This window comes from Populus nigra, chromosome 19, assembly GCF_951802175.1.
Source record: "Populus nigra chromosome 19, ddPopNigr1.1, whole genome shotgun sequence".
Lineage (NCBI taxonomy): Eukaryota > Viridiplantae > Streptophyta > Magnoliopsida > Malpighiales > Salicaceae > Populus > Populus nigra.
The window spans coordinates 9,022,827-9,050,750 of record NC_084870.1 but is presented as its reverse complement, the minus strand read 5'-3'; the positions used below and the strand labels follow the sequence as shown (position 1 = coordinate 9,050,750).

Below are 27,924 nucleotides of genomic sequence, written 5' to 3'. Positions count from 1 at the left end.
GATGCAAGTAAAAGTTTTTGAAAGAAACAATAATATCTTACTTTTGCATTTTTATATATATGAAATTCGGAATTTAAATTAATATTCTTAATGAATTCTAAATACAAAAATTCATGTAACTCTTTCAATTATTCCAGAAAAAAAACTGTTTCATTTTTCAAGATCGACGGAAAACAACGAGACTCGTAAATGAAAATCAAAACGAAACGATCAAAAAGAAAACTGGGGTTACCAGCTGCAATTATTCTTTGTTCTTTGTTCTTGCTTGCCGGTTTCTACAGTTCCATTTTCTTCCCCCACGTGAGTGCCTCTCTCTCTGCGTGCGTTGATTTTGTGCTTTAATTAATTAATCTGATTAGAGGGTGATTATTGTTTAGTTATGGTTTTTCAGGATGTACCTGTTACTAGACCGAGGTTAAGAATGCTTGAAGTAGCTGAAGGGGATCATGATACGATGCCGTATGGGGTTACTGGAGAAGCTTCCGTTGAATCCATTCCTTTTCAGGTAATTCAAGTTTGAAAAGTTTTTGGGTTAGTGTTAGATTGGGGATTTATTGGAGAGTTGGACTTAAAATCAAGTTAGGTTATTGGGGTTTAATGTGAGATAGATTTGTGGTAGTTTTCATTGGATCATAGTTTTTTCGTAAATTATTTAGAAGTCTTAGCTTGATTAATTCCCATAAAGGAAATTAATTTTTGTTTTGTTTATTGAAATGATGGCAAATAAGATTATTAAAATGAAAATATCGAACTGTGGAAAGATTTATGGCTCCTTGGAGATGGTGTTGGTGGGTAAGAAATAAAACAGAAAATGATGCACTGAAAGTAAAAGAAGAGTTTCAATCTTGTAAATAAACCAATGTTTTTGTGAGGGGGAATGGATAGGCTGTAATTGTTTTTAAAAATTTTTTTGCTTAATTAGAAATGCTTTGAATGATATTCTAATTTGTTTGCGCATCTTTTTTATACATGGTTTCAGGTATTAAGTTGGAAACCAAGAGCACTTTATTTTCCGAAGTTTGCGACTCCCGAACAATGCGAAAGCATAATTAAAATGGTTGAGTCTAAATTAAAACCATCTACACTAGCTTTGCGAAAGGGAGAAACTCCTGAGAGTACCAAAGAAACTAGAACAAGGTAAATCATTTCTTTTTCATTTCCCTTTTATGTGCAATGCACCATGTCCTTATCTTACAACTCATGAAAACAGTTCAGGATCATTTGTTAGTGGATCAGAAGATGAAACTGGGACCTTGGACTTCATCGAGAAGAAAATTGCAAAGGCTACAATGATCCCGCAATCCCATGGAGAGGTATTTTCTTGCTGTTATAATGTCCTCTTTTTTTTTGGCTTTTATTTGGGGCTGGAATTCATAGGGTTGTGATAATAATTATGTAATAGGTAGTATACTACTTTCCATATCCGTGTGTTTACTTGTTTCTCTTTCTTTTAGTAAAGCTAAAGGCAATAACTTATTCAAATATGACTCAATCAACAGTTGTTAATACTTTATGACATTATGTAACCTAATGTTCCAGATTATAGAATCTGATGGATCACTGACTCTCTTTTGTTCTGATTTTTTTTTTTTAAAAAGAAACACTGTCTAGCGATTTTCTAAATATTTGTTCTTCAAGAGAACCAGGTATTCTCCTGCTTTTTTTTTAAAACGACAGTTGTTTATGAGCAATACACATACAAGTTGTTTGGTATCATGCTCATGGGGCTTTGATAACTAAATCAAGCACATTGGTAAAAGTTAAAGAAAAAAAAACTGCTGCAATTTAGATGTTCATTACTAGCAGATTAAATGGTTAAAATAACTCTCAACAATGTTAAGGATGCATATGAGAAAAGCGGAGAGATTTTCAAATGATATCACAACTTACCTCTGAGAGAGACTGTTTTAGCTGGTCAGTTTTCTTTCAACATGCCACAAACTTGAAAATACTAAGGAAAATTGAAAAACTGACAGAAAAGACTAGCTTTTATTAACACCTGTTTTAGCTAGTCACTTGCTTACCTTTCTTTCTTATGACTTCATTGATTGACCCAATTAAGTCCTGTTTCCATGGCACTTGCTCGCTATTTTATTTCAGAAATGGTACAAGGCTATAAGCAATCTAGATGTGTCTTATGGTTTCAGAAAAGAAGTTAGGGACCCTGATTCCAGAATCTGCAACTCAACATGATTATAAACTCTTATTCTAGTTTCCCTGTAGTCTTTTTAGTTGAAAAGGGAAAGTTGGAGACAATGAGGAACCATGTTTTGGGTAGATTTATATAGTCAATTAACAGTTACCTTGACGGTCTAAAATCAAGTCTAATGCTTTTGAAATGCTAGCAAATGCACGTGAAATCTGATCCCTCTACTTTTGCTTTTCCTCCTATATGTGCTACCTGGAGCCCAGGCTGGCATCTCTGATATTTTGGATGTGTGATGTTAGAATAACATCATATATTTTCTCGTGAGCATGATTTGATCTTTTTCAGTTAATAATTCTTATCTAATCAAGTATTTGATATCATGTCCCCTTGCATTTAAAATTTGAAAATAATTAACCTTTCTTTACAGGTCATTTCTATGTTTGTCTGAGTGGATATCACCCTGTTGCAGGCATTTAATATCTTGCGTTATGAAATCGGGCAGAAGTATGATTCGCATTATGATGCGTTTAACCCAGATGAATATGGTCCACAGTCAAGCCAAAGGGTACATAACAAGCACCTCCATAGCATCTTGAATGTTTAATGTACCACCCCCTCGCCACTACATGTAGAATGCTGTACCAAATTGGCAGTTCATTAAATCAGATCGCTTTCTTGCATGCCATCATTTTCTTTCCATGCCTTTCCTTTCTAGTTGTCATTTCAGTCGTTCTAGCATGGCATCATACCCAAAATCATATTTGAAGCTTTTTTATATTGTTCTCAATTGCTTACAAGGTATTTACTTCACAGTATGTTATATTGTTCTCAAAGATTGTTGTTTTCTTAAAATTAAACATGTGATCTTGCTGTAACTGTGAAAGTCTTATTGCAATAAATATTATAAATTTGTGATTGATTCACCATCATGCAGACTGCTTCTTTCCTGCTGTATCTGTCTAATGTGGAAGAAGGTGGAGAAACCATGTTCCCCTTCGAGGTATTTAACCAAATTCTGTGTCTTTTTGTTGCTTTACGATTTGAATCATTTTCATACTGATAGTAACCACCCTACTGGTTCGATTTATAGAATGGCTCTGCAGTAAGTCCTGGTTTTGATTACAAACAATGTGTTGGTTTGAAAGTGAAGCCTCGGCAAGGTGATGGGCTTCTATTTTACTCATTGTTTCCAAATGGCACAATTGATCCGGTAATGTTTTTTTTGTCAGATCATTTTCACCCCATAATCATATGTGTACAACTATGCATTTTACTTGTTATGTTGACATGTTTAAGTATGTAACTTAAGAGTTTTCCAATAAATTGGTCCATGAAAGTTGGTTAAATCGTGATGCTAAGCATAGTGTCAAACCCATAACGTTTTTGAAACCGTTCTTTATGTAACTCTGCATTCTACTTCTTGTTATGTTAGGATAGAGAATATAGCAGAAAACCTCCTCACTTGAATGGCGTTTTGTCATTCTATTCTTTCAAGGTCGTTTTGGGTGTACCGTGTTGAACCAAAACGCATTCTTGTCATTCTGCATGCCCGCCTTAGCTGGATGATTTGCGCCGCATGATTTGCGCCGCGTGATTTTCCCCTCTTTAGTTCATTTTATCCTGAAGGAATAAGCATGCGGGGGAGGGAATGGTCGTAGAGCATTAGCCATGGTTTTTGGGAATTTTTATTTCTCAATCTATAATGACTAGTTTAGCTATTGGTACTCTAGTTTCTGCATGTGATTTCTCACCCATGAGCGCTACGCTTTTGCAGACATCTCTTCACGGAAGCTGTCCAGTCATCAAAGGGGTGAAATGGGTGGCAACAAAGTGGATTAGAGATCAAATATGGACTAGGGATGAATAGATATATTATTAACCTGCGATTCCCCATCATCTGTTGCAGTCGTTGTAACACCTTTGTGGAAACATACTATCAATTTCATCACTCAATATGAACACAGGATATGTAATAAACTAGGCCAGGCTGCTCTGCTACAGGACGGGTAAATTTTTTTTTTAGAAAAAAAAAGTGTAGCCATTTGCAACAAAATCTTTTTTTAAAAAAATTGTAGCAGCAAGAAATTCTTTCATTGAGAGTCAATTTTTTTTTTTTTTTTATCATGAGACAACTAATGTCAAGTGTTGCCACAAAAAAACATCGGCTAATGTTATAAAATTTCATGAAAAAAAAATAAACACAACAATTAAATAATTAAAAAAAAAAGAATCTTGCTGTGCAAAAAAAAGGTACGCTTATGATTTTCTACAAAAAATTGAATTTCAAATGGTATTAAAAAAAATTCAAATTATTTTGTATGCAACTATTTGAATGGATCAATAATGTAAAATATAGTGAAAGAAAAAAGGGGGGAACATGAAAGGCTAGGCGTGCCTGGACTATTAACCCTTTATTTTTTAAAATAGAAAAAAGATGCAGGCGATGTATTATTTGTAACCAAAGTTTCCAATGACTGGAGGGTCACCGGAAAAATGGGGTTGGGGTATTTTATACAAAAAAAAAAAAAAAGATTTTTAATCTATTTTATTCTTGAAACATTTAAAAAACACTCTAAAAATCTTGATAAACTTAAAATTAATTTAAATTTAAAAATCTTCTCGAGTTTAAATCTTTCATCTCATGCAATAAGAATGCCAAAAAACACCATAGTAAAACTCTTATCATCTAATGAAATTTTTTAACATCAAAATTTATATTTTTCATAACCAAAATCAATGCCAGTTCAAACCTTTTTTTATCTTCAATCTAAATTTAGTAACTCTTTCTTTTCTCTCTCATGCTATAAATTATAAAAATAAATAAAATAAAATTTTGAATTAATGTTGATTTTTCAAACACCACATGGACCAAAAAGTTAGAAATAGCAAAGTAGAAAAACCAAAGTGAACTTTGCACACAAACGAAGTTGCTATGTATTTTCCATGTTTTTCCACACTATTGTGTCATTTCTTAAGAAACGAGAGCCAGTTGACCATTAATTTGACCATAAAAGATTTGGGAAAAAATTAATAATTAGAATGAAAAAAAAAATTATTATGACAATCCAGAATGTTATCACAGCATTTAGTTTTTTCTATTATAATAATAATGTTAATTTTATTGAATTTATTTTTAAAAAATCACTTTCTAAAAAATATTATACACACGAGATCATACAAAACGTATGATCTCGTGTCAGGCTACAAGTAAGTAACCATTAGCGTCGCCATACTCCAAATACACCAGATAATTACTCAAATCCATATTTAATTAAAACTAGCCGTTAGAGACCACCAACCTCCAGCCGTAACGGCTACTTTTATTTCTTTATTTTTTTAAAAAAACGATTTACATTAGCATAATTTATTTTTCATAAAATCACATCCCCTAAAAAATAAACAATTTTCTTCTTTCATTTCCATCTCTCAAAACCCAAAATATCTCCTAACTAATAAGCATAAGACTGACAATTAAATTCTTTTTAATATTTTTTAATTTACAATTTTCAAGAGATTTAATTGTACAATTCAGCAATCAATGGATCTTGGGTGCTTAGATTTGGGATGCATCTCTGTGTTAGACAAGCACAGCAGCGACAGTTTTGTTCTTGATCCTGTTAACAAGGAATGTGATTCGCGGGAGAAGGTTTCTTCGGGTTCTAAGATCGGGAAGGTAAATCCTTTTCGTTTTTGTTGTTTTTCAAGATTTAGGGTTCTTGGATTTTCTTGTTAATTTGTATTGAATTTTAATTTGAATGGAATCAAAAGCTTAAAATCCTCGGAAGAAGAGAATTTGGTCTTGTTTGTTGTTGTTTCGATTTCTTTTCTTGATGTTTCAAAGAAAGTTGGAATTGATTAGAACTCTAGAAACTCTAACATTAATCAAAGAATGTTGCGATTTGTTTAATTCTTTCTTGGATAAAAATTCAACTGATAAAAAAAAAAGTACTGGAATTCAGTAGTGAGTAGTGTCTCTCCTTTTAACTTGTGTTCTTTGATGGCCAGTACTAAGTTTTAATCTCTAAGTTAATGGTTCACCATTTCATCAATACATTTGTTGTCATTTAGGGCAGCAGCAGCATGTTTGGGTATATATGTGATTTTGGTAATGGTTGATGATTTTCTTATTCTGATAATTGAAATTTGTGGAGGTTAATTGTGATGTTTTCGTTTCACGCTCTTGAATATTGCAGAATAAATCGCCAAAAGGGACTGGCCAATCAGCATTGAATTCTCTAAGCAAATTTACATCCCAGATTAAGAAGCCTTCTCACCGTAAGAATTCTCCTATCAACTGGTTCCCACGCAAGAAGGGGGACTCCTACTTGCAGAGGAAAATCAAAATGCTGCAGGTTGGTTGTTGTCATGTGCTTACTGTATTTTCTCCTATCCCCACCCCTGGGAAAAAAACAAACTGTCAACACGCATCTTTTTTTTATGACAACTGATTTGTATATTGGACCAGGAATTGGATGGGATGAATATGACTCTTGATGAGGCGCTTGGTGATTCAAACCCACATTATTCTAGAGTCTTGAGAGAGAAAATTGAAGCAAGAGAGGCTGCAAACAAAGCGGTGGAGGCTCGAAAAGCTGCACTGGTGGAAGCATCTTGGTGTCGGATACTAAAAGCTGCCAGGTAAACTTTTCAATGCCCAGAGGATTTGAAATATTGTGAGGTTTTCCATTCTTGCACTGAGCTTATTGGTTAGTATTTCAGGATCCAGAGTAAAGAAGCAGAAGAACTGCTGCTTAAAGCGGAGAAAAATGCAGCCGAAGCTTTTGAAGCTGCAAAAGCTATGGAAGTAATCATGTTCGATATACCAAATAGTCCTCGGATGCCTTGTCAAGTTCAAAAATCTACTGTTAATGTAGGGGGGCCTACTGCTCATACGGTCACAGCATCTTTTGCAACTGTATTTGAGGTAGATAAACAAGTAGCTGCAGCGGTCAAAACTGCATTCACCAAGCTTGCAAACTGTCCTACTTTTAACAAAGAAGAATTCAAAGATCTGCTGCGAAAAATCAGTCAGAATCCAGATATGGATGATAGTAATTCTGAATTTTCAGAGTGTGAATCAGAGTCTGGGTCAGAATTTGAACTGATATCTAAAGACATGGATTGTAAGTTTCCCAGTCCTGGGACAAGAATCAGTAAATATAAGAGAAGACAGTCTTTGGACACGTTGGATGTGATCAAGCTTGTGGATGTGATGCTTGAGAGGCTTAGATGTTTGAATGAAGACGAACTTTCTTCTTTGGCAACTATCGTTGCCACATGCGGTTTAAATGCTGCCTTGGCAGAAGTAGAAAACAGTAAGGTGTATGATCCAGTCTTTGCTGCTGATTATACCTCTAGTCAAGCACTTAACCTTCCCCGAAGAATGTCTTCTGTTGGTTCAGGAACAATGAGAAGGAACGAGGTTCGGTTGGGACTCCCAAGTCTAGACAAGTTCTTAGTCAAGCACATGTCAAAACTTGAAAGAGAGGTGCAAGAAGCTAAGGATAGGAGGAGGAATGAACTCAAGGCTGGGAATCAAGGGAATACGGATAAAACTGGTGATGGAAAGGTCAATATAGATGGTAAGAAGACTTCTAAGAGCATTCCTGATCTCGGAAGTATTCTTATGAAGCATTCCTCAAAGTTAGAAAAGGAGATTGAAGAAGCAAAGAAGCATTCAAGAAAAAGTTTTGAAATTATTTCGAAGAAACCGGTCAGTGACTTGACTACATCCGAGGGCATTTCTGACCTGGGAAGTATATTGATTAAGCATCCGTCAAAGCTTGAAAAGGAAGTTCTAGAGACAAGAAAAAACTCAGGAAAAACATTTGACATGGATGGCAAGGACCTTGGAGGAGCAATTAATGGTCAAAGAAACGATGTTCCAGAAGTACCAAGCCTGGATAAGTTTCTGGTAAAACATGTTTCAAGACTAGAAAAGGAGGTTCAGGAAGCAAAGAACAGAAAGAAAAATGAATCAGTTGAGAAAGGCAGACTAGAGAAGGAAAATGTGGACTTGAATAAAGAAGAGAATATACTGGAAGGAGAGAAAATGCAAGCATTGTCATCGGGAAGCAACTGTGGAAATTACAGGCACCAAAACAAATATGGAGGAAATGTTACTGCAGGTTGTGAGGGCCTGGACAGAGTTCTGGTCAAGCGTGTCTCTAGACTAGAGAAAGAGAAAATGGCATCGAGTCTAAACCAAGAAGAGATGAATGTGAAAAGAAATGGCAGAAAAGTGCTTACGCAGACAAATGAAGGTGATTTGGACCAAATTTTGGTTAAACAAAAATCAAGGCTCGAAAGAGAGAAGATGGCTTCTGCTCAGCAATCTGGAGAAGTGCCAGCTAGGCTCTCTGTATCTCGTAGAGAAGCAAGGGAGAGAGAGTTGCAAGAAGCATGGGGAGGCTTAAGTTTAGGAAACTCCATTCGCCCACATCTCTCCAAACTTGAAAAGGAAAAGGCAAGTTCTCACATTTTTTTAGCCTATACTATTCGTGGGATTTTTTTCCAGTCTTGTTGAAATTTTCATGTTTGGTTCTTCCGTATTTCAGGCGGCTTGGATTAAAGCTGAAGAGGAGGCAAGAAGGCAAGCCACGGAGGAAATGTAAATTCTTTCAGCCATATCCCAAATGCTTGCTGGCAGATTCTCTCTTGAATCGTATTACCACATTGTACTGTGTATCTTCATTATATTAACAAGAGGATTCAACTCTGATTCCTCATCTTGGTTTTTCTTATTGGTCTTACAAAACCTTCTGAATTTGCTGCACTCCATTTCATTTCGACCAGCAAAAGTAAAAAAATTAATTTTAAAGAATGTAATTCTGAAAAAAAAATAAGGATAAAATCTATAAAAAAAAAGAGCACAAGGGAGTGAAATCTAAAAACAAAATAAAATGATTACAAAAAAAAACAATTAATAGAATGAAGATCGTATTTGAAAGATTAAAAAATCACAGGGGTGGAATTGAAATATATTTGTAATTTAATAGATTATTTATAAATTAAAAAATGATAAGAGGTGAAATAATAAAAATAAAACTATAGAGGGCTAAATGGATAAAATTTAACAAAAAAAGTACAGGGAGATGAAATCTAAAAACAAAATAAAATGATTACAAAAAAAAAATAATAATTAATAGAATGAGGATCGCATATGAAAAATTAAAAAATTATTGGGGGGTGAAATTAAAAAATATTTGTAATTTAATAGATTATTTATATATTAAAAAATGATAAGAGGTGAAAAATAAATATTATAGAGGGCTAAATGGATTGAAAAGAATTGATAAAAAAAAGCTATAAAAAGGATTAAAAAAATTAGAAACACCTGCTTAAAAAAATATATATACAAACTCGGGTGAATCTCCTAAACCTAATCTAATCTCTAAAACTCACAACTCATGAAATTTTGGACTGGGTCCAATTAAAAAGTTTAATTCTCAATAAATTTAATTTTAAATGATGAAAACATTATCAATAGAAAAAACTTGCAAAAAAAAAAACAAAAAAAAAATAGGATAAAATTTATCAGAAAAAAAAAGTTTGGAGGATGAAATTTAAAAAACAAATTAAAATGATCATAGACAACATAAATAGCAATTAGCATAATGAGGACTATATTTGAAAGATTAAAACTTCATAGGGGTGAAATTAAAAAATATTTATAATTTGATAAATTATTCATAAATTTAAAAATAACAGGGAGTTAAATTGAGAAAACATACAATAAGGCAACTCAACAAAAGACAAACAAAAAAAATAATAAAAACAACATAAAAAATGATAAGAAATAAGAAAACATCATCTTAAAAAAAATTCAGACAAACCTTTTAAACCATGTTCAATCTCTAAAAGTCACAACCTATGAAATCTTGGGCCTATATTAAATCAAAAACATTAATGAATTTAATTTTGAAGAATGAAATCGGTGAAAAATATTATTAAAAAAATATGCAAAAGCAAAAAAAAAGAACAATAAAAAAAGAAAAACATGGATAAAATTTGATAGAAATAAACTCTAAGGAGAATGAAATTTGAAAAAACAAACAATTTAAAAAATGAATACTAACAAAATAAATAACAATTAAAAAATAAAAACTATATTTGATGAATAAAAAAATGATAGAGGTAAAATTAAAAAAATATTTATAATTTTATGGATCATTTAAAGATTAAATAATGAGTGGGGTTAAATTAAAAAAATGATAGGAAAACCGTAAAAAATTATAAAACAAAACAAAAAAATAGATAAAAAAATTCACCTTAAAATAAAAAAAAAAACAAACGAACCTTCTAAATCTAATCTAACCTCTAAAACTCACAACCCGTGAAATCCTGAAACTGGGTTTAATCAAGAATTTTAATTTTTGACTAATATAATTTTGAAGGATAAAATTATTTAAAAAATATGAATAAAGAAACCTTGCAAAATCTAAAAATAAATAACAAAAAATAAGATGAAATTTGATAGGAAAAACTCATGGTGAATGAAATTTGAAAAAAAAAAAACATTTGGAGCAACTTGATTTTCCTTTTTTATGTTTTCACGTGTTCTATGCAGCAGAATTGCGGCACTTTCAAATTACCTCTGATATTGAATTTGAACTCCACTGGACATCCCAACATCGATGTGCCATATTCTACAATTGTACGTTCTTGCTGCAATAAACACCCAGAATTTAAACTACGACAAGGAAAAAATAGCTGCAGTATTGTGATGCAAATGGAACCTCACTAAACACAGTATAGATTGAAATTTTAACACGACATTTCTTGATGTTTTTGATATATTATATTCGAAGGTATTTTGGTTTTACTGTCCACGTTTAAGTATTGAATTGATGGACGATGTAACATATAATTTCTATAGAAAATAATGAATTCATATAAAATTAACTAAAAAATCCTTCAAAATATATCATGAATCTTTCAAGTGAAAGGTTTTATAATTTTTTCATTCTCAATATTTTTAACATATATATTTTCATAGTGTATCTATCTAAAATATTATTATAATTTTTTTTTCTAAAAAATTATTGACTTTATTACTAGAAAATCCTCACGTTCATAAAAAAAAACCTTTTACACGTATCAACTATTGGTTATGTGCCTTTTCAGGCATTATCTGCTACTATCACAACTATCGATCACTTTAACTTATGAAGCACCACCTGCTACTACCATTATTACCGGTTACCTGCCTTATCAAATATGACCTATTATCATTTATCAATTTTTAGATTTTTCATATCAAATCATTAGATACCTTAACTATAAAAAATATATCATATTACTTGAATTAAAAAATGAATCAATTATCGAATACATCATTCTTATTTTGAATTTTAAAACTCATCAAAAATAAAAACAAATAAACAATCTATAAAAAGTTCAAATGTAGTTGACTCAAAACCAAAAAAAAAAAGATGTGAAGAATGGTAAATAGACAACTGACATCAAGATGAGTAGAAAGGCAGCGCATTACATGCCCAAACATGCAGACAGATGGAGAGAATTGGAGAGGAAAAGAGACGAGAGAGAGATTAATTGCTTCCAACAGTGCAATCAATCACAGCTCTTGGTGAGGTGAACAATTGTGCCGAAGCTCTAAAAAACCATACCAATTACCCATTGCTGAGAGAGAGACAAAACAAAACGGTTGGGAGATGAGGAAAATCACAGGAGACGGAAAACAGAGGACAACCACCAGTCCAGTTGCCGCAAACAATCTGTTTACAGGAATTTTTTATTTTTTAAAATTTATTTTTAATGTTGACGTTTTAAAATAAAACAAAAATTTTTAAATTTTTTCAAAATATTTTTAAAACATAAATATAAAAGATAGCTACCTTTACTTGTGATGTTGATTTAAATTTAATTGAATGGAATCATGGATATCCATTTGAAAATGCAAGTTTTTTTTATATGTATCTATTTAATTTTATAAATAATGAATATTAACAAATTTAATTCAAAATCTGCTACAAACTCCATCTAAAATATATAATTTATATCTTTCTTTAATTTGAATATATATAAGATATGCATATATTTAATAAAAATTATATTTAAATATACCTATTATTTTTTATTTATATTAAATAATTAATTAATTTAAAATTTGATTAACATGGTATAAATATTTAAATTCTTTACTTGGGAATCATAAATCATAAGTAAAATATAAATATAATAGAAAACCGATCACCCGTACGTTGACATCCTATTGATACTTTGTTTATACTTGTTTGTTTCTAGAGTCTTCTTCTTTTCCTTAGCAAAGCCAGTGCTCTCCCTTCTTCCTCTGCACTCTAATTTCCACCACGCAACCAGAAATTCAATAAAGATTTCTCCCTAATTCCGATATCAAAGCAGCATGGGAGGAGGAAACGGTCAGAAATCAAAAATGGCCCGTGAGAGGAACATGGAGAAGCAAAGAGCTGCGAAGGGTATTCTTTATATATCTTGTACTTCATATAATTTCTCCAAAGTTTGGTTCTTTTCTTGGAAATTTACGGATCTAAGTGGTGTTGTTTTTATTTTCTATTGAATTTTTTTGAGTTATTTTAATTTGATTTCTTGTGTGTATAGGAAGCCAGCTTGAGTCTAACAAGAAAGCTATGTCTATCCAGGTAGTCTCTTTGCATGCTTTTGCTTTTAAATTTTGATATCACACGTATGCTATATCTTTCCTTGTTTTGCGTCTCTCTTGTCTTCTTTTATACTAACATTTCTTGTTAGTATAATTTTATTTTGTTTCCGAATTATATGATCTATAGTCATTTGACAGCTTTTTTTATCTTCAAATCTGGATTTTAATTTGATTGGATTTTTAGCTATAGCAGTTAGTGATGTTTGCAATTAGTAACTAGATCATCCGTGTGAGAATGTTAGGAACTTGTTTCTTCGATGCTCTGGCCTGAAATTCTGCATTAGCTGTGATTTTCTCTTAAAGCTTCTCTCTTTGTTTTAAGCTTGCTCAGAGTTTCTCCGGTTGTACTTCTGGTTATAGAATTACTTTTCATTGGCCCTTTTAATAATTCCGGCGCGTTTTCATGTATGTGGGTGATTTGGATGCGTGTCAGACGCTATCCTATGGGAATGAATAAACTGTGGATGTCTTCATTACATGTTTTAGAGATGTATTGGAATTAAAGATTATTAAGTCTGATGGATTTTTCTTGAGATTATGTTGAGTTTTCTTTATTTTCTCTCCTGTGTTGCAAACATTAGAATCCCCTCTCTCTAGTTCAGAGTTGAGAATGTCTTGAGACTCGTGGCGAGTTTGGACCTGGATATTTTCTCAATTACTGCTCATTGCAGAAGCTGGATTTTCATTTTGCACTGATTTATTATAGAGATCTATGACGCTTCACGGTATACAATTAGTAATGTGAACAGTGAGAACTTCATTTCATAGTCCATGAACATTTAACCATTTCTGCATTTTAGGTTTCCCAGTACGAGGTTCTTGATTCTGATTTATGATGGGGAGTTTTCCCATGTTTCTTGGTCATTTTCTTAGGATATATATACCTATCTAGTGCTTGCTGTAAACTTGTATGTCATTGGCTCCATTATATTTTTTTAAAAAAAGATTTCTTATCATTCTTTATGAAGTAGACATTTTATTCAGCCTTTACAAGGTTGTGACTTGATCTCTTGTTGCTGTCTCCCACGATGCCGGTGCTGGTTCCTTCCATAATTGATCCGGTGGATCATGGATACTGAGTGCAGTGCAAGGTGTGCATGCAGACATTCATATGCACCACAACAGAGGTGAAGTGCCGGGAGCATGCTGAAGCAAAGCACCCCAAGTCTGATGTGTATGCTTGTTTCCCGCATCTTAAGAAATGATGCTGGAAGTGCAAAACAGGAACTTGCATACAGAAGTCGACAGTAGAATACTACTTATTATGTACCTTGCTACTCCTCGAACATTTTCATGATCATGCAAGCTATCCATTCAGTTCAATGTTCATGATCTGCCTTGTGGATTTTAGATGCCAAACTTTGCTGTCTCCCTGATGAGCATCCCATGTTGTCTGAGATGGCATTGTACATGCTGATGGTTCTACATTTCATTTTTTTTTTAATTTTTGAATTATATTATTTGTAGAGGAGTAAAGATAGCGGCCCCTGTGAGTGCAATTTAGCATTCCTTCATGAGGTAGAGAAGGCTAGTCTAATTAGAGTATGGGGAGCAAGAATTATTGCACTAATGAAAGGGTAAGTGACGAGTTGCCTACGAGCAATATAGGTTTTAACATAGTAATGATTGAAGGTAAAACCGTCAGCTCTCGAAAAAAATGTTGATGGCAAGTCATCTCCACCTCTTCTTTCTAACAAAATGTTGATGGCACCCAAAGCTCTTTTTTTTTTTTTTTCCAGTATATCAAAAAAAGCTACACAAAGCCTTGAGGGGAGTTCTAGATCTGGTCCAATAAAAAAAATAAATTTAAAACTAAAAATAAATTATTGTAAAAATATAATTATATCACAAAACCAAACGAGTTTAACACCAGGTTTCAAATGATATTTTACTAAATTTAAAAAAATAATATATATATATATAGATATATATCATTGTGATAATACAATATATTATTTTATATATTTTTAAATAAAAATATTTTAAAAATAATCATTATCACATTTTAAACACTATTTAAAATTAACTGTTTTTTTATTAATTAAATTTAGTCATATCAATCTATTTATTAGTCAAATTTAATCATATCAATCTATTTAAAATAATATCATAATTAATTCACCCGAATTTAATAAATATGCATTATCTTCGTCGTGGTCGTCGTCTTGGTTTGAACTTTTACTACTTGTGGGTCCATCTGACGTGGAATAAAAAAATGTTAAGGGCCTCAGCCGTACATCTCGTTCTTCCTTCCCATAATGCCCTCTAACCCCTTCAATTCAACGCTTGAAAGCTGAGATGGTCTTTTACGTTTCGTTTAATACATCACTAGAGTTGCCGGCTGGCTGGCTTCAAAGTTGAAACTTCAAAGTCATCAATGCTTGCGCAGTGGAACCCGCACATTGAACGCGCAAAAGACCCAAAACACAGCCAATGACTAAAACACCCACATCCTCCGCTCCCATTGGCTCTCTCTCTTCCACTTGCACCTGCACTGTCTTCTTGCTGCTGTGCGGTGTGGTGCAGTAACAGTAGCCAGTCTTTCTTTCAAGGTTGAAACAGTGTGCGAAAATGAACCCACTTTTGTAGCGTTTCTTCTTCTTCTTCTTCTTCCACTCAATGATTTGACTTGACTCACTTTTTTATTAATTACCCACCATCTCTCTCTCTCTCCTCTCTGGTTTTCTTGTTTCTTCGAACTCCTTCTTCACTATAGTTACCCTCTCAAAAAATGGCTCACCTTTACCTTCTATCTATTTTTCTTTCCCTTCTTCTCTCCATTCCCCGCTCCCTCTCCACCAACTCTGAAGGTACGACTGCTCATCAACTTCACTCCTTTTTGGGTTTCAAAGTTTACGTATTTGCTGCGCTAGCAAGATCATTATTTTGCCTCCTTTTTTGTGTGTATTTTGCCATGAAAAGGAGTGTTGTGATAGGTTTTAAGATTCTGGTTTGGGTTATTTTGTTTAAAATTTGTACTGTTTGATTTTGGTTTTGTTGGCAAGAAAACATGTGGTTGGGTTTGCTGGTTTCTGAATATGTTGTTTGGTGGCTTTTGTTTGTATTGGGGGTTTCAGGAAATGCTTTGCAAGCTTTAAGAAGTAGGCTTTCCGATCCAACCAATGCGTTGCAGAGTTGGGACCCAGCTCTTGTCAGTCCCTGCACCTGGTTCCATGTCACTTGTGATTCCAACAATCATGTTACCCGCTTGTAACTTCTCATCTCTCTCTCTCTCTCTCTCACTCTTTCATTTTAATTTTGAGATTTGTTGTAATTCTTATTCATAATCATGTATGTTTTTTAATTTGCAATAAAATATTATATAGTTTTATTTCTCACTATTTTTTCGTTGTTGAATTTCAGGGATTTGGGTAATTCTAATATTTCGGGAACTTTGGGACCAGAGCTTGGACAACTCAAGCATCTAAAGTACTTGTATGCCATTTTGTCCCCTTTTGCTTTAATTTTCAAGGACTACATCTTGTTACCTGTTATGATGTGAGAACAGAAAACAGAAGAAAGTTAGACCCTGAGAATTACATCCCGTTTGTGTTCTGATTTTTCTTTTTTCTTTAAAGGAAATAAATATAAATTGATCTTGCATTTGATTTTTTTTTTGAACGAGACCTCGAAGAGTTCAGGCTTTTGTTTCTTCAGAAGAATTTAGTGAAGAATCTTACAAGCAATTCTAAGACCATATATCATCATATTAATTGCACGGTGAATAAGCTGCTGTATTTCTTTTTCACATGATTATATAAAGTAACTGGGTTGTGAAATTCTTGAATGTCTGCAGGGAGCTTTATAGGAATGATATAGGAGGGAAAATTCCCAAGGAGTTGGGTAATTTGAAAAACCTTGTTAGCATGGATATGTATGGAAACAAGTTTGAAGGACAAATACCTAAATCTTTTGCCAAGTTGAAGTCTCTCGTATTCCTGTAAGCATTTCCCCTTCAATTGGCCAAAGCAAATTGAATATGAACAACTCAGAAATTACTTCAATTTTGGAACTTTAATTTGGTCGAATTGATGGTACAGTCGACTAAACAACAACAAGCTATCAGGATCTATTCCAAGGGAGCTCGCAACTCTTAAGGACCTCAAAGTTTTGTAAGTAGAGAACAGGAAGTAGTTTTAAATTCCAAGTTAATAGTTATGGAGATTGTTTATATTAGTTTTCTAATTTTTTTCATGTTTTCCTTTTGGTTGCAGTGATGTTTCTAACAACAATCTCTGTGGAACAATTCCTGTTGATGGCCCCTTCGCCTCCTTTCCGATGGAAAGGTATCTTCATCCTGCTAACTTACTGTCTGCTTGTAGTTTTCTTGAATCATTATGACATGGAAGTTACTTCCTCGTCGTTTGCTAAATTTCTTATGGCCAATTGCATATCTGAAATGAAACTGTTAGTCTCCCTAAAAATCCCATATAACAAGTACACTGAGTAGTTAGACACCGAAAGGAAGAACTTCAATTGTGTGACCTTAAGAGAGCCTGTTACCTGTGTGAATCAGTGTCGAACATGTGACTGGCATGTGGCATTTATGAACTCGCCTCGCATAATTACTCTGCCCCGGTAGTGAAAACTGGGAAATCCTCAATCATGTAGCATCCATCCTGTAGACTTGTTTGGGAAAGTGCCCCTTTTTACCTCCTGATCTCCACTCTAGCTATCAGCACTGCTTGCATCAGTCACATGGAGATGCAAGTACACCAGCAAGTGGATTGGTGCAACTCCTGAACAATACAAATACTAGGTTGCATGCTAGGTCTCGATAATTTGAATGAATTGTTGCAAACACGACAAATATGGAATGCGTGCTTTCTTATACATAAATTTATCGTATATCATCTGTATTGGAAACAATTAATTCGTTTCATAATGCATGCACGAAGCATGATATGGCTCTGTTATAGTTTATTTTCGTAGTGAGTTTTACTTGGTTAATTTTTACTGTCCTGTTTCAGTTTCGCAAACAACAGGCTTAATGGGCCTGAGCTGAAGGGACTGGTGCCTTATGATTTCGGATGCTGAAGACTGTAACCTTGGAACTTATCTGAGATAATTTAGTGCCCCATTACGATATGTAGTTAACAATGACAATGGCAGATTGTTGATGTCAGGAAAGTTGATCGAGTAAGCAAATAAAATGGTTTTATGAGATCTGCAGTTGGCCATAGACTCTTAGCCAACCTTCCCCAATAATTGTACTGGTGGACAGGTACACTCATTATCAATATGTAAAACCGAGCAACGATAGATTGCTGCGCAGCATTTGCTCTGTTTTAGCACCCTGTTTTTTCCTGCAATTTTTTTATTATTATTATTGCTTGATCAAGCCGTTCAGACCATGTGGACCTGCTTGATAACTGCCAGATATTCCACCACAGCCAGGAGCGGGAGGCGCTATCGCAGGCTATGTGAAACCAGCCTCCCGCACCACCCTCCACCAGAGAAACAAGCCTCATGGTTCAAGTCCAACACTTGGCTTGGAACGCCCGGGGGGGAAGCAGACCCCCCCCCCCCCCCCCCACCCCCCCGTGATGGCGAGCATTGTATAGTTAGTTCTTTAGTAGCGATGTGGGATTCAACTTTTCTACTCCCTCTGATTCCCAAGTCCCCATAACAACATCATCTTGCAGTTTTCCCGCTAATAAATCCTTCTTCCTGGTCGCAAATCACTGTAGCATTTGTTTGGGTGCTGATAGATTTAGAATAATTGAACACAACATCCTGAATAAGCGAAGTGGAAAACTTTCCAAGGGAGAGTCTAATTTTGGTAGCCAGTAGTGTTTGGCAAAGCAAAATAACATAACAATTGGTCAACACGTTGATTTTATACTAACATTCACCTCTCTCTTACGTTGTTTTGCTTACAATGCTTAGTTACCCATCAATTTCTAAGAGCTTCTCAATGGAAGCACGAGAAGATTGTAAAATATTTAATTTAAATCTTCAAAGCCCTTTTGCTGAGATATAATTACAAAATGGCAAAGAAACATCGTTTCATAACCTCTATTCTTCTTTCATGTAATTTAAAATTTAACAAAAATGATGGTCCAGCTGGAACAGCCCATTAGGCCATACGGATCTGATTGGCACCAGCCTGTTATCCTTCCACTGCCAAGAGAGGAAGGTGATCGCTGCTCTGTGAAACCAGCCTCACGCAGTGCCCTTTACTTCAGGAGACAGGCCAACCAGGCCTTCGCTTGGTTAGCATGGCTCACTCTGGGCTTGGAACGGGCAGGCCAGTAAGAAGCCCCATCAAATCCAACCTTCTGTGCCGCAACAACGTCCCATCACCTTCATGCCCTCGCTCGAGTTACAAGCCCACGCTACTGAGCTCAGCGATGACGCGTCGGTCAGATGCAGTATATAGAGTATCAAAAGCTGCTCTTTTTATTCGATGTGGGACATTATTTCTTGCATACCCAAGACTGGCAGTCGCTCTCCACCAATTTGGAAGAGAACACTTAAATTAGACGAGACATTCGTAGAAAGTTCAAACATTTGTGTCGGCAAGTGTTAGTTTTGATTCAGATTGAAAGCAAGAATAAGCTGACTGAGTCCTTATATTTTCCTAGATATTCCGAAACCTGGATGCTGTGCTTGTTTGTTTATGCTAAAGCGCCGTGTTTTTTAGAAAAATTAAAAGTTATTTTTAATATTTTAAAATTATTTTAATATGTTAATATTTAAAATAAATTTTAAAAAATAAAAAAATATATTATTTTAATATATTTTTAAGCAAAAATTAATTTTAAAAAAACTGTCACAATTGAAATGGACACGTTTTGATGAATTTCCATCATTTTAACATCGACGTGCAAGAAGATATTAATGGTCTGAGATGGATTCCACAAGATACCTATCTGGACTGTAATGTAAAATTTATTGATAAACAGAATGGCCATTCAAAAATAGAAGATCCTGGACTAGAATTAGCCGCCTGATTTGTACACGGTTTGAAAGTGACCGGTGATGAGTTGATTCACCGAGTTGATAGGGTGAAATCAAGTGTTTTTTTAAATTCCAGTCCGAATCCCCGAGTTTAATAAATATGACGTCACCATGGGAAGGGGAGGTAACTATGAAAGGCGATGGAGCAGAGGTAGCTTCCCTAGCACTTACTAAAAAACATTAACAAACACGGGAGTGATTCGGACTTTCGGAGACAACATCAACAAGTCCAAAAATAGTTTAGTTTCAATGAAAACGACGTGTCATTCGTATAGATGGGGAGCAAATCGGGTCGGCAAGGAAACGTGTCAACATAAAAGACACGTGGATTGAAGAAAGCGGCATGGTTGAACGCGTGTCGGTAAAGTGACGGGCAATGGCTTACCGAAATGCTGGAAGGAGGGGTGTTTGATTTTTGGTGAATCGGTGTGGTTTTCAAGTACTTTTCCAAGAGTTCAGCTACTGCCGGAAGCTTTTGTTACGTACTCGCTGGTCTCTGGACGATAAGGTACTCGCTGCCTCCAAATTTCTAATACTAGCCACTTTATGTTGTTTCCAAATATGCGTTTTAGTTTTTTTTTTTTTTGAAGAAAAAATGTGCGTTTTTAGTTATTAAAACTATAAACTAATTCTTTTATTGAAAATTGTTTTTCTTCTATATTAATTTTATTAAACATAATAACTTTATGATGATAGAAAGACTGTGTAATTCCACGGTAAAGCATAAAAAAAAAGAAAAAAAAAAGAAGAAAAAAGCAAAATTAAATATGTCCACTTTACTAGTTTTGAAAATAATGTTATAGTTCATGATTGAAAAATTATATCAAATAAAATATATTTATTTATAAATATGTTATTCATAACTTAAATTAATTTCATTGATTATTTAATTTTATTAAAAAATAATATTCTGATTTTTATGTCTAGTTTTTATTGTTTAATAATCATTTTCATTTGCTTAGATTAAACTAGATGCTTAAAAAAGGATACTGGAATTCTTACTTCATAGCTTAATTAATTAAATATTTTTAATTTATTTTTTCTATTCACATTCACATTCTTGATCTTAAGTGACTATACTCTTATTTAGTTTTTATTTATTTATTGTAAAAACACAACGCATAAATATAAAATAACATTATATTATCTTATTAATTGCAACATCAATAACTATAAGCAACTTTCAAGCCAAAACATGCATATGATAGTGCTATTCCAATTGCGTTGCTGCAATGTGATTTCCATGGTGATTTAAAAAAAAATAGCATTCAAATGAAGGAAAGTGATGATATTAAGAAGAAAAAAAAAAAGAGTGCCAACCAATGAAAATGATAGAGGGAGAAAAGGCGAGTACACATCATTTTCCATACTCGTGAGACTAATAGTAGTATAAAAAAAACCCCTCCCTTTTATTTTATATTGGTCCACGAACTAATAGGCGAGTACTCTTTCAAGCCACCTCTCGCTCTCTTCTCTAAAACCTCTAATAAACACAAACCCCTAGCTCATAAAAACCAGAAAGACACCTACCGAGTTTCTAGACACCACCAAAATGAGCGGCTCCTTCATGAGAAACTCCACCATCCCCCGCCTGCTACGCATCCACACCATAACAGACCCAGCAGCAGCGACAACAACAACAACAACAGTTCATTCGATTCTCAGACAACAACATCAGACAAGAAGAGCTTACTTTGATTTCTCAAATTTTTTTAAGAGATCAAGAGAATACAATGAGCTCTCTCCTTCTTCTCTTTTGACCTCTTCTTTCTCTTCAAAGGCTGGAACCTCTGAGTTTTCCAAATTTGGGTTTGTTGGTTGGTACCTCGGGATGGTTAAGTCACGACCTGTTTTGACTAAAAGTGCCACTTCTTCTCTTATTTACATTGCTGCTGACTTGTCGTCTCAGGTAAATATGGAGCCACGGAGATGTTAACATGACTTATCGGTTGCTGGGTCTTTGTTGTTTCAAGTGATTTTGCTTTAAAAATGGGGTCTTTTTAAGGACTTTTTTTTTACCGTTCATTTTTTTTTTGTGGATTTAGTTTGTGTTTATAGAGTTATATAAGGAGCAACTCGCGAAATGAGAGAGAATTGAATCGAGATCATGGTGATCTATTGAAAAAGAAAATAATTAGCTGGCTCTTGATGTTAACAAGCATTCCTTTCTACTGCGCCTAAAATCTCTATTTCTGCTCCTTTTTTTTTGAGGGTGGGTTTTAGATATGATCTTGTATTATAATTTAGCAAAAAGCTAAATATTTGTGACGCCAATTTGAATTTTTGGAAGCCAGAGTTGTTTGATTTAATGTCAAGTGCTGCTATTTTTCCTTGTGAGACGATGGATTTTGTATTAACTAGGGAGTTGTTTTTAATGTGATAGAAAGCCATCTTCTTATATCTCTACCTGAGTAAGAATCTTTAGTTGCTTGGTTAATTTGTTTGAAATTATGGATGGTTTTTTTCTCTAGTTATGATAGATTCTCAAATATGGGTCGTTGCTTCATTTGTTGTAGTTATAACTTGGAATTTGGATTAATCTATGGTTACTCCATTTATCCACAAGTTGGGGTGACTTATCATGTTTTTGTTTATGTTGTTCTATCTGCTTCATACTCGTGTTCTATATCCCTACTATCGACTAAAGCTATCCATTGTCTCCACCTTAGTGCTCCTCTCTCTTTAGTATTCACACGACAGCTTAGACCCGTTTGGTAAATGCTGTTGTGTATTAGGAATAGGATAATGAAACTTTCAACCAGCAACTGCTTCAGTTTGCATGTTACTCACTTTGTTTAGAATGCCCTGACAAAGCATGTATTCAAGTCTTCTAAAGACTGGTACGAGTTACATCATCCCCACTCGTCTCTTATTCTTTGCATTTTCAGTTTAATTGTTTTTTCTCCTTGCCTGCTTTAATGCAAGAACTTCACATGTCTGTGCCATGCTTAGCTGCAAACAGTTGCTATTAATAATTGCATGTTTGCACTGGAAACTAGCTTTATCCCTGACATAATTTTATGAATTTTTTTTCTATTTTTCCTCAGACAATGTCACTGCCAAGTTCGGAAGCTTATGATCTGGTGAGGATATTGCGCATGGCCGGATATGGGTTGCTGATAATAGGACCATCATTGCATTTTTGGTTCAACTTCGTGTCGAAGCTCTTTCCTAAACGAGATCTAATCACAACATTTAAGAAAATTATCATGGGTCAGACCATCTATGGACCTATCATGACTGTTGTTTTCTTCTCATCGAATGCATGCTTACAGGGTAAGCACATACTTTTGTTTCTGCAGATATCACATTTCATATGCACTATTACATGGGGAATTCTTGCAATTTCAGATGCTGCTTTTTGGCTGTAAGCATAGAAGCCTGCAAACTAACAAATAAACTTGATTGAATTTGCAATGTTTTGTTCAATTATATCTTCCGTTGCTGTCAATGGCCAGTTCATTCAACACACAAAGTTCAATTAATAAGCATGGAATAATCAGGTGTTTTTAATAACTCTGAAATGAGAAGGGTTTTTAAGTAACTCTGAAGATTTGAACTATGATAACCGTGAGTTGGTGACCACATATCTAATATAGACTGTGAAGAGTGCAACCCTTGGTGCTTTCTTGAGTTCAATTGATATTTCTTGGCATTAAAAAGTTCTGAATTGTCTATATTTCGAAATTCTTGGTATTAAAAACATTCTGTCTGCGTGCATGCCTCTGCTGCATTTGCATCTTTGTTCACTTGTATTCATCAAACAGACCCTGTTCTGTCAATCAATAAAAATGTATTCCATTCTAATCTTTATGACTCGAGGGTTATGTGTGTCCCCCAGAAGTCACAATCACTTGTATGAGCTACTTGAGAAACTTTAAAGTGAAGTGTTTGTTGCCTTGGTTACCTTGTTCAGGTGAGAACAGTGCCGAGATTATTGCCCGGTTGAAGCGAGATTTATTGCCTACAATGATAAATGGCGTTATGTACTGGCCTGTATGTGATTTTGTCACATTCAAATTCATTCCCGTCCATTTACAGGTACAATTAGGTTTATTGCTGTAGTCAAAACCATTATCCATATGATCTGGTTTATGGACTGCTGACTTTTGTTCTCGGTGTTTTTTGACAGCCCCTGGTGAGCAACTCTTTTTCATATCTATGGACTGTCTACATGACATATATGGCAAGTCTAGATAAAGCAGGCTCTTCCAGCTGATGGGCTCAATGCTTGCCTTTTCATTTCACCATCATTATGTCTTTTAACTACACAGCCCTGCACTGGAGGTTGCATGCATAATCAGTGAAACGAAATTCAATCCCGTCAATGAAATGCTGCTATGATATCTAAATCGGGACAATTGAGGAACTCGTCAGTTAGATCTCTGATACAATTGAGAGTAGCAAGTAGCAACCATCATGTTTGATGGTCTTCTCATGATTGTTTTGAGATAATTTACCAGAAATGTAAAGTAGAACTAAAGTGTTTTGTAAAGCAATGGCTTAATGTCATTGGAAACATCTCTTCGAAACACTGCTCTCTGGAATTACGTTTAATTTGTATCAAACTCCAATTTAAAGTGCTGACCATGGAAAAAAGTTACCCATTTTTGGGGAAATTGGTAATGCAGAAGAATGAGCAAGTAGGATTTCAGATAACCAATGTGAACCATTGGAGTTTACAGTCTTCTCTGCATGTCTCATCTCAAAGACAGCTCATACCTAACAACTGAGAGCTGAACTAGAAGCCGTTTGATCTCTTTGCAGATACAAGATGTTCACAATGTGCTCAAGACTACATATTCTTCATGGTGAAGTCAGAGTAACCTCACCTGTGAAAGAATACGGCTCATTTCGACATCACACCTGCAAATTTTACCATTAATAACTCAAACTCGAGCTGGTATTCTATCAAGGAGATGACTTCTGGATACTTTCAAACATACACGATTTTGTTATTATGCCATTGTCAAGTGAAATTCCAAAAAAAAGGATTATTATGTCAAGGTCCATGCTTATATCGTCAAGAAAAGATAAGTCCAGTAACAAAGAACTTGAGCGCTGATCATCTGAACAGGAAAAAAGAAATTGAAGAGGGTGTTTAGTTCTCTGAACTAGGGAGCGGATCAAAATTGATGATGATGATTGATGGAGAGGCTCGCGCTAGGCTACAAAATGAGTGCACCATGCAAGTTTCAGTCAACAACTACTTGTCCATCATGAAACCCTGGATCATCCTTGTTGACACTTGTAAGCTTTTCATTGATTGAACATCAGTTTTCACCGACCATTGGCAGATGGTTTAAGACCTTCGTATGAATAACAGGATTTAATATCCAGAAATTCACATCCAAATTCGATACCAAGTGTCCAGCATTCTGGATAAGGATAGCAAATGTAAGGATACAGGGCTTGAATGGAAAATAAAATTATGTTAACAAGCGACAATTTATCCAAGATGAAGTCCTAAATATATTTATACCCAACAGAAGTAACAACAGTAGACAGCTTTCTAAATCAAGGAAGCTTTATTTCATTGATAACCCAGTACGCTCCAGGGAGGCAAAAAACAAGAGATTGGTTGATGAATTGTGTAAATTTCCTAAAATACCTAGTTCTAACCTGTATCTAGTATTACATTATACTATATAAACATGTTTCCTGCAACAGTTATGACGGCTGACATTTAAAGGCAACCAGGTCAAGCTGACCTAGGATTACCACATCTTCTACAGGTTATTATTCCCTTTGGGACTGCCTGTAAAACTCCACGCAAGTGGAGAGAAAATTGGAGTAAATGATTGATTCAAAATACTGAATCATCAATGTAAGTGGCTATCAACTGACATCCCATTTCATCAACCGCTTAACCTCTAATACAATGGTGAAAATGTATTAATCACTCTTCAAAACCACACAAGGAGATTTTTTCAAGTTGCACAGGCCAGTCCTCCCCGAGTATTTGTGGATTTGACTCCATTGCAACACGAAAATCCAACATAGATGCATTAACTGATTCTGTCTGTCTCTTTACATATCTCCCAGGTAATGTTTCCTTCAGACCAGGAATGAACTGACCATTTGCCCTTTTCAACTGTTCACTATAACACCTTGCACCAGCTAGAGCCATACAAGGCTCGATCAACCTCTTCAAATACGCATCCAACCCTATATTTAGCACGTTAACACAGTCCAAAGACACACCAATGCCCTCCATCTCCAACTTCCGCTCCAAACGACTTCTTAATGATCTAGTGTCTGGCAGCTCTCCACTGTTTAGACAGGTCTCTGGAATGTAATTGCTCCCTATAGAAATATTTGAAAGAGCTTTACGAGATCCACCCGGATTCAGCGAAATACCAAAAGGAGCGGTAACCGGACTTCTACTTTGAACACCAGGGCTTACTGCCATCTGCTCAACCTCTTCTCCCTCTTCCACAGATGCAACTTCAATTGGAGGTCTGCTACCAAGTGAATGCAATTCTGTTGCGCTTTGCTGCTCTTGGGCCCTTGAATTCAATTCCTCACATGCCACGCTTTGGGGCTTACCAAGTGGGCCCAGAGGACTTGGGCGGTCCCTAAACTTGCGATCTTGATTAACAGGTGATCTTCCCTTGCGAGGGGAAGAGGGAAAGGCGTCCCTGTAAAGTGACTGGAGATAATTTCTCTGATGTCCATTTGTGGTTTTGACAGTAAGGTTGCTTCCTGCTCTTCTTACACCTTTGGGTGGTGGAACTTTTCCAAGGCAAGCATTCTTGAGAATAGATCTAATAAGGCGGTTGTGAAGAGGGATATTTTCTCTACCAATTATCCTAATACAAAGCTTATCAAATTCACATTTGGTAATCTTCAAACTAAACAATCGTGTAAGCTCATCAAAGTATTTATCGGCTCTTTGATGTCCAATCTTTTTAAGAATCAAAGACTTGAGCTCTAAAGTATCAATTCTACTATACATTTCATTCGATGCCATTGTTTTCACTCGGTCAAAAATTATTTATCTGCACCAAATCCAAAACCTTGAAACTTTGAAGCAAAACCCACATCATTAAAGTGCTTCTTCAAAGATCCAAAACCTAAAACCCTAGTTCCCAAGCACCGTTCCCATCTGCATAGTAACCAGAAATACATCAAAATTAAACAAAGCTCACACTTTTTTTCTTCTAGTTCTAATCAAGCATTAGCAAACCCTAGGTACAGATTCAGCTTAAAAAACACAGCTTCTAATTCTATTATAAAGATGCTCACAAACAAAAACAGTTGATACAATAAACAAATAAATTACTTGAATTTAAGAACTACATAAACAGAAGTTCCAGAAATAGAAAGACAATTAGGGAAATTTAAGAACCCAATTGAAAAATAAAAGAAACCCATTTAAATGAAAATCGAAACCCCAAATGGTGAGTTTTGAATTAAAAAAAGGTAGAATGAGATACGTACCGAATTGGGATTAGGGTTTCCAATGTTTGTGCTTGTCCAAGGGTTTTTCCGGTGAACGATCCCTTGTCTATTTTTTTTGGTTATGTTTTTTGTTGGGTGTCTTTTAGAAACAGACCAAAGCCAGTAGGATAGCTCATGGGCTTTTTAAGACACAAGTCACCACTACACGTCACGTACACTTTCTTAAAGGCCTGTTTGTTTGCTGATTTTTGGCAGTCTCGGCTAATTTCGTTTTCTAAACATGGATCATGCAAATGAAAATTAAAAGGCTTTCTGCTTCCTAAGCAAAAACAAAAGGAAAAATCAAAGAAAAATCCTCATACATACATCTTTTTGCAGTAAAGAAGTAATTTGGACTCACTTTTATGAACCGAGATTGAATTTAACATGGTTTGCTAATGATCGAATCTTTGTACATGAATAATTTATTTCACAAATATTCAAAAACTTCAGACTTGAATTCCTGTAGAATTTTTGGGTCATAGTCCCGCATATTCTTCAACAAATTAATCCAGTCTATATTGTAATCCAGCTAGTGGCATTATTTATCCCTGAAAAGGGATGTAGATTGGGTTGATCTGTACACGAGACACTGTTTCTAATTTTTTTTCCAACGGAACTTGATCTTTCGTGGTGAAAATTGAACAAGCGGCATACTTTTGGAGCTGATGGAAAGTTACTAGGCATCCCTGGGACTGCAGTTATGGCG

At 34.8% G+C, this 27,924-nt stretch overlaps 6 protein-coding genes across 8 annotated transcripts; 5 read left to right on the top strand and 1 right to left on the bottom strand.

Annotated features, from left to right (window-relative positions):
* Positions 1-77: 77 nt before the first annotated feature.
* On the top strand, positions 78-4,242 carry LOC133679772 (probable prolyl 4-hydroxylase 9). Of its 3 annotated transcripts, none has more exons than XM_062102459.1 (8): positions 80-300; positions 392-505; positions 980-1,137; positions 1,211-1,313; positions 2,619-2,714; positions 3,084-3,149; positions 3,240-3,359; positions 3,924-4,242. In XM_062102459.1, exons 1-8 carry the CDS (start codon positions 190-192, stop codon positions 4,014-4,016), a joined length of 861 nt encoding a protein of 286 aa, XP_061958443.1. In that variant the 5' UTR covers positions 80-189; the 3' UTR covers positions 4,017-4,242. The 3 variants fall into 3 exon arrangements, with proteins under 3 accessions (XP_061958444.1, XP_061958443.1, XP_061958445.1); XM_062102461.1 differs by having other exon boundaries at positions 174-300; positions 378-505; XM_062102460.1 differs by lacking the exon at positions 2,619-2,714 and having other exon boundaries at positions 78-300.
* A 1,278-nt stretch (positions 4,243-5,520) lies between these two features.
* On the top strand, positions 5,521-8,890 carry LOC133679658 (uncharacterized). Its single transcript, XM_062102318.1, has 5 exons — positions 5,521-5,822; positions 6,343-6,501; positions 6,615-6,787; positions 6,869-8,615; positions 8,707-8,890. Exons 1-5 carry the CDS (start codon positions 5,688-5,690, stop codon positions 8,761-8,763), a joined length of 2,271 nt encoding a protein of 756 aa, XP_061958302.1. The 5' UTR covers positions 5,521-5,687; the 3' UTR covers positions 8,764-8,890.
* A 3,475-nt stretch (positions 8,891-12,365) lies between these two features.
* LOC133679702 (uncharacterized protein At2g23090-like) lies at positions 12,366-14,253 on the top strand. Its single transcript, XM_062102374.1, has 3 exons — positions 12,366-12,606; positions 12,749-12,789; positions 13,895-14,253. Exons 1-3 carry the CDS (start codon positions 12,534-12,536, stop codon positions 14,012-14,014), a joined length of 234 nt encoding a protein of 77 aa, XP_061958358.1. The 5' UTR covers positions 12,366-12,533; the 3' UTR covers positions 14,015-14,253.
* A 915-nt stretch (positions 14,254-15,168) lies between these two features.
* Positions 15,169-18,103, top strand: LOC133679269 (leucine-rich repeat protein 2-like). The gene is made up of 7 exons (XM_062101811.1): positions 15,169-15,619; positions 15,887-16,019; positions 16,173-16,244; positions 16,606-16,749; positions 16,850-16,921; positions 17,024-17,095; positions 17,780-18,103. The coding sequence occupies exons 1-7, from the start codon at positions 15,541-15,543 to the stop codon at positions 17,844-17,846; spliced, it is 639 nt and encodes a 212-aa protein (XP_061957795.1). The 5' UTR covers positions 15,169-15,540; the 3' UTR covers positions 17,847-18,103.
* Positions 18,104-21,205: 3,102 nt separating this feature from the next.
* Positions 21,206-24,431, top strand: LOC133679266 (uncharacterized). Its single transcript, XM_062101810.1, has 4 exons — positions 21,206-21,681; positions 22,820-23,048; positions 23,689-23,813; positions 23,905-24,431. Exons 1-4 carry the CDS (start codon positions 21,325-21,327, stop codon positions 23,989-23,991), a joined length of 798 nt encoding a protein of 265 aa, XP_061957794.1. The 5' UTR covers positions 21,206-21,324; the 3' UTR covers positions 23,992-24,431.
* An 850-nt stretch (positions 24,432-25,281) lies between these two features.
* Positions 25,282-27,369, bottom strand: LOC133679265 (uncharacterized). Its single transcript, XM_062101809.1, has 2 exons — positions 27,216-27,369; positions 25,282-26,880 (listed from the first exon to the last, which is right to left on the bottom strand). The coding sequence occupies exon 2, from the start codon at positions 26,743-26,745 to the stop codon at positions 25,672-25,674; it is 1,074 nt and encodes a 357-aa protein (XP_061957793.1). The 5' UTR covers positions 26,746-26,880; positions 27,216-27,369; the 3' UTR covers positions 25,282-25,671.
* Between the last annotated feature and the right edge of the window lie 555 nt (positions 27,370-27,924).

Coding starts and splice junctions, on each gene's coding strand:
- LOC133679772 (XM_062102459.1), top strand. CDS start 190: ATGAAAATCAAAACGAAACGATCAAAAAGAAAACTGGGGTTACCAGCT. Junction 1,138..1,210: donor ACCAAAGAAACTAGAACAAG/GTAAATCATTTC, acceptor TCATGAAAACAG/TTCAGGATCATTTGTTAGTG. Junction 3,360..3,923: donor CAAATGGCACAATTGATCCG/GTAATGTTTTTT, acceptor ACGCTTTTGCAG/ACATCTCTTCACGGAAGCTG.
- LOC133679658 (XM_062102318.1), top strand. CDS start 5,688: ATGGATCTTGGGTGCTTAGATTTGGGATGCATCTCTGTGTTAGACAAG. Junction 6,502..6,614: donor GGAAAATCAAAATGCTGCAG/GTTGGTTGTTGT, acceptor ATATTGGACCAG/GAATTGGATGGGATGAATAT. Junction 6,788..6,868: donor CGGATACTAAAAGCTGCCAG/GTAAACTTTTCA, acceptor TTAGTATTTCAG/GATCCAGAGTAAAGAAGCAG.
- LOC133679702 (XM_062102374.1), top strand. CDS start 12,534: ATGGGAGGAGGAAACGGTCAGAAATCAAAAATGGCCCGTGAGAGGAAC. Junction 12,607..12,748: donor GAAGCAAAGAGCTGCGAAGG/GTATTCTTTATA, acceptor TTGTGTGTATAG/GAAGCCAGCTTGAGTCTAAC. Junction 12,790..13,894: donor AGAAAGCTATGTCTATCCAG/GTAGTCTCTTTG, acceptor TACTGAGTGCAG/TGCAAGGTGTGCATGCAGAC.
- LOC133679269 (XM_062101811.1), top strand. CDS start 15,541: ATGGCTCACCTTTACCTTCTATCTATTTTTCTTTCCCTTCTTCTCTCC. Junction 16,245..16,605: donor CTCAAGCATCTAAAGTACTT/GTATGCCATTTT, acceptor GAATGTCTGCAG/GGAGCTTTATAGGAATGATA. Junction 17,096..17,779: donor GCCTCCTTTCCGATGGAAAG/GTATCTTCATCC, acceptor GTCCTGTTTCAG/TTTCGCAAACAACAGGCTTA.
- LOC133679266 (XM_062101810.1), top strand. CDS start 21,325: ATGAGCGGCTCCTTCATGAGAAACTCCACCATCCCCCGCCTGCTACGC. Junction 23,049..23,688: donor ATCGAATGCATGCTTACAGG/GTAAGCACATAC, acceptor TACCTTGTTCAG/GTGAGAACAGTGCCGAGATT. Junction 23,814..23,904: donor TCATTCCCGTCCATTTACAG/GTACAATTAGGT, acceptor GTTTTTTGACAG/CCCCTGGTGAGCAACTCTTT.
- LOC133679265 (XM_062101809.1), bottom strand. CDS start 26,745: ATGGCATCGAATGAAATGTATAGTAGAATTGATACTTTAGAGCTCAAG.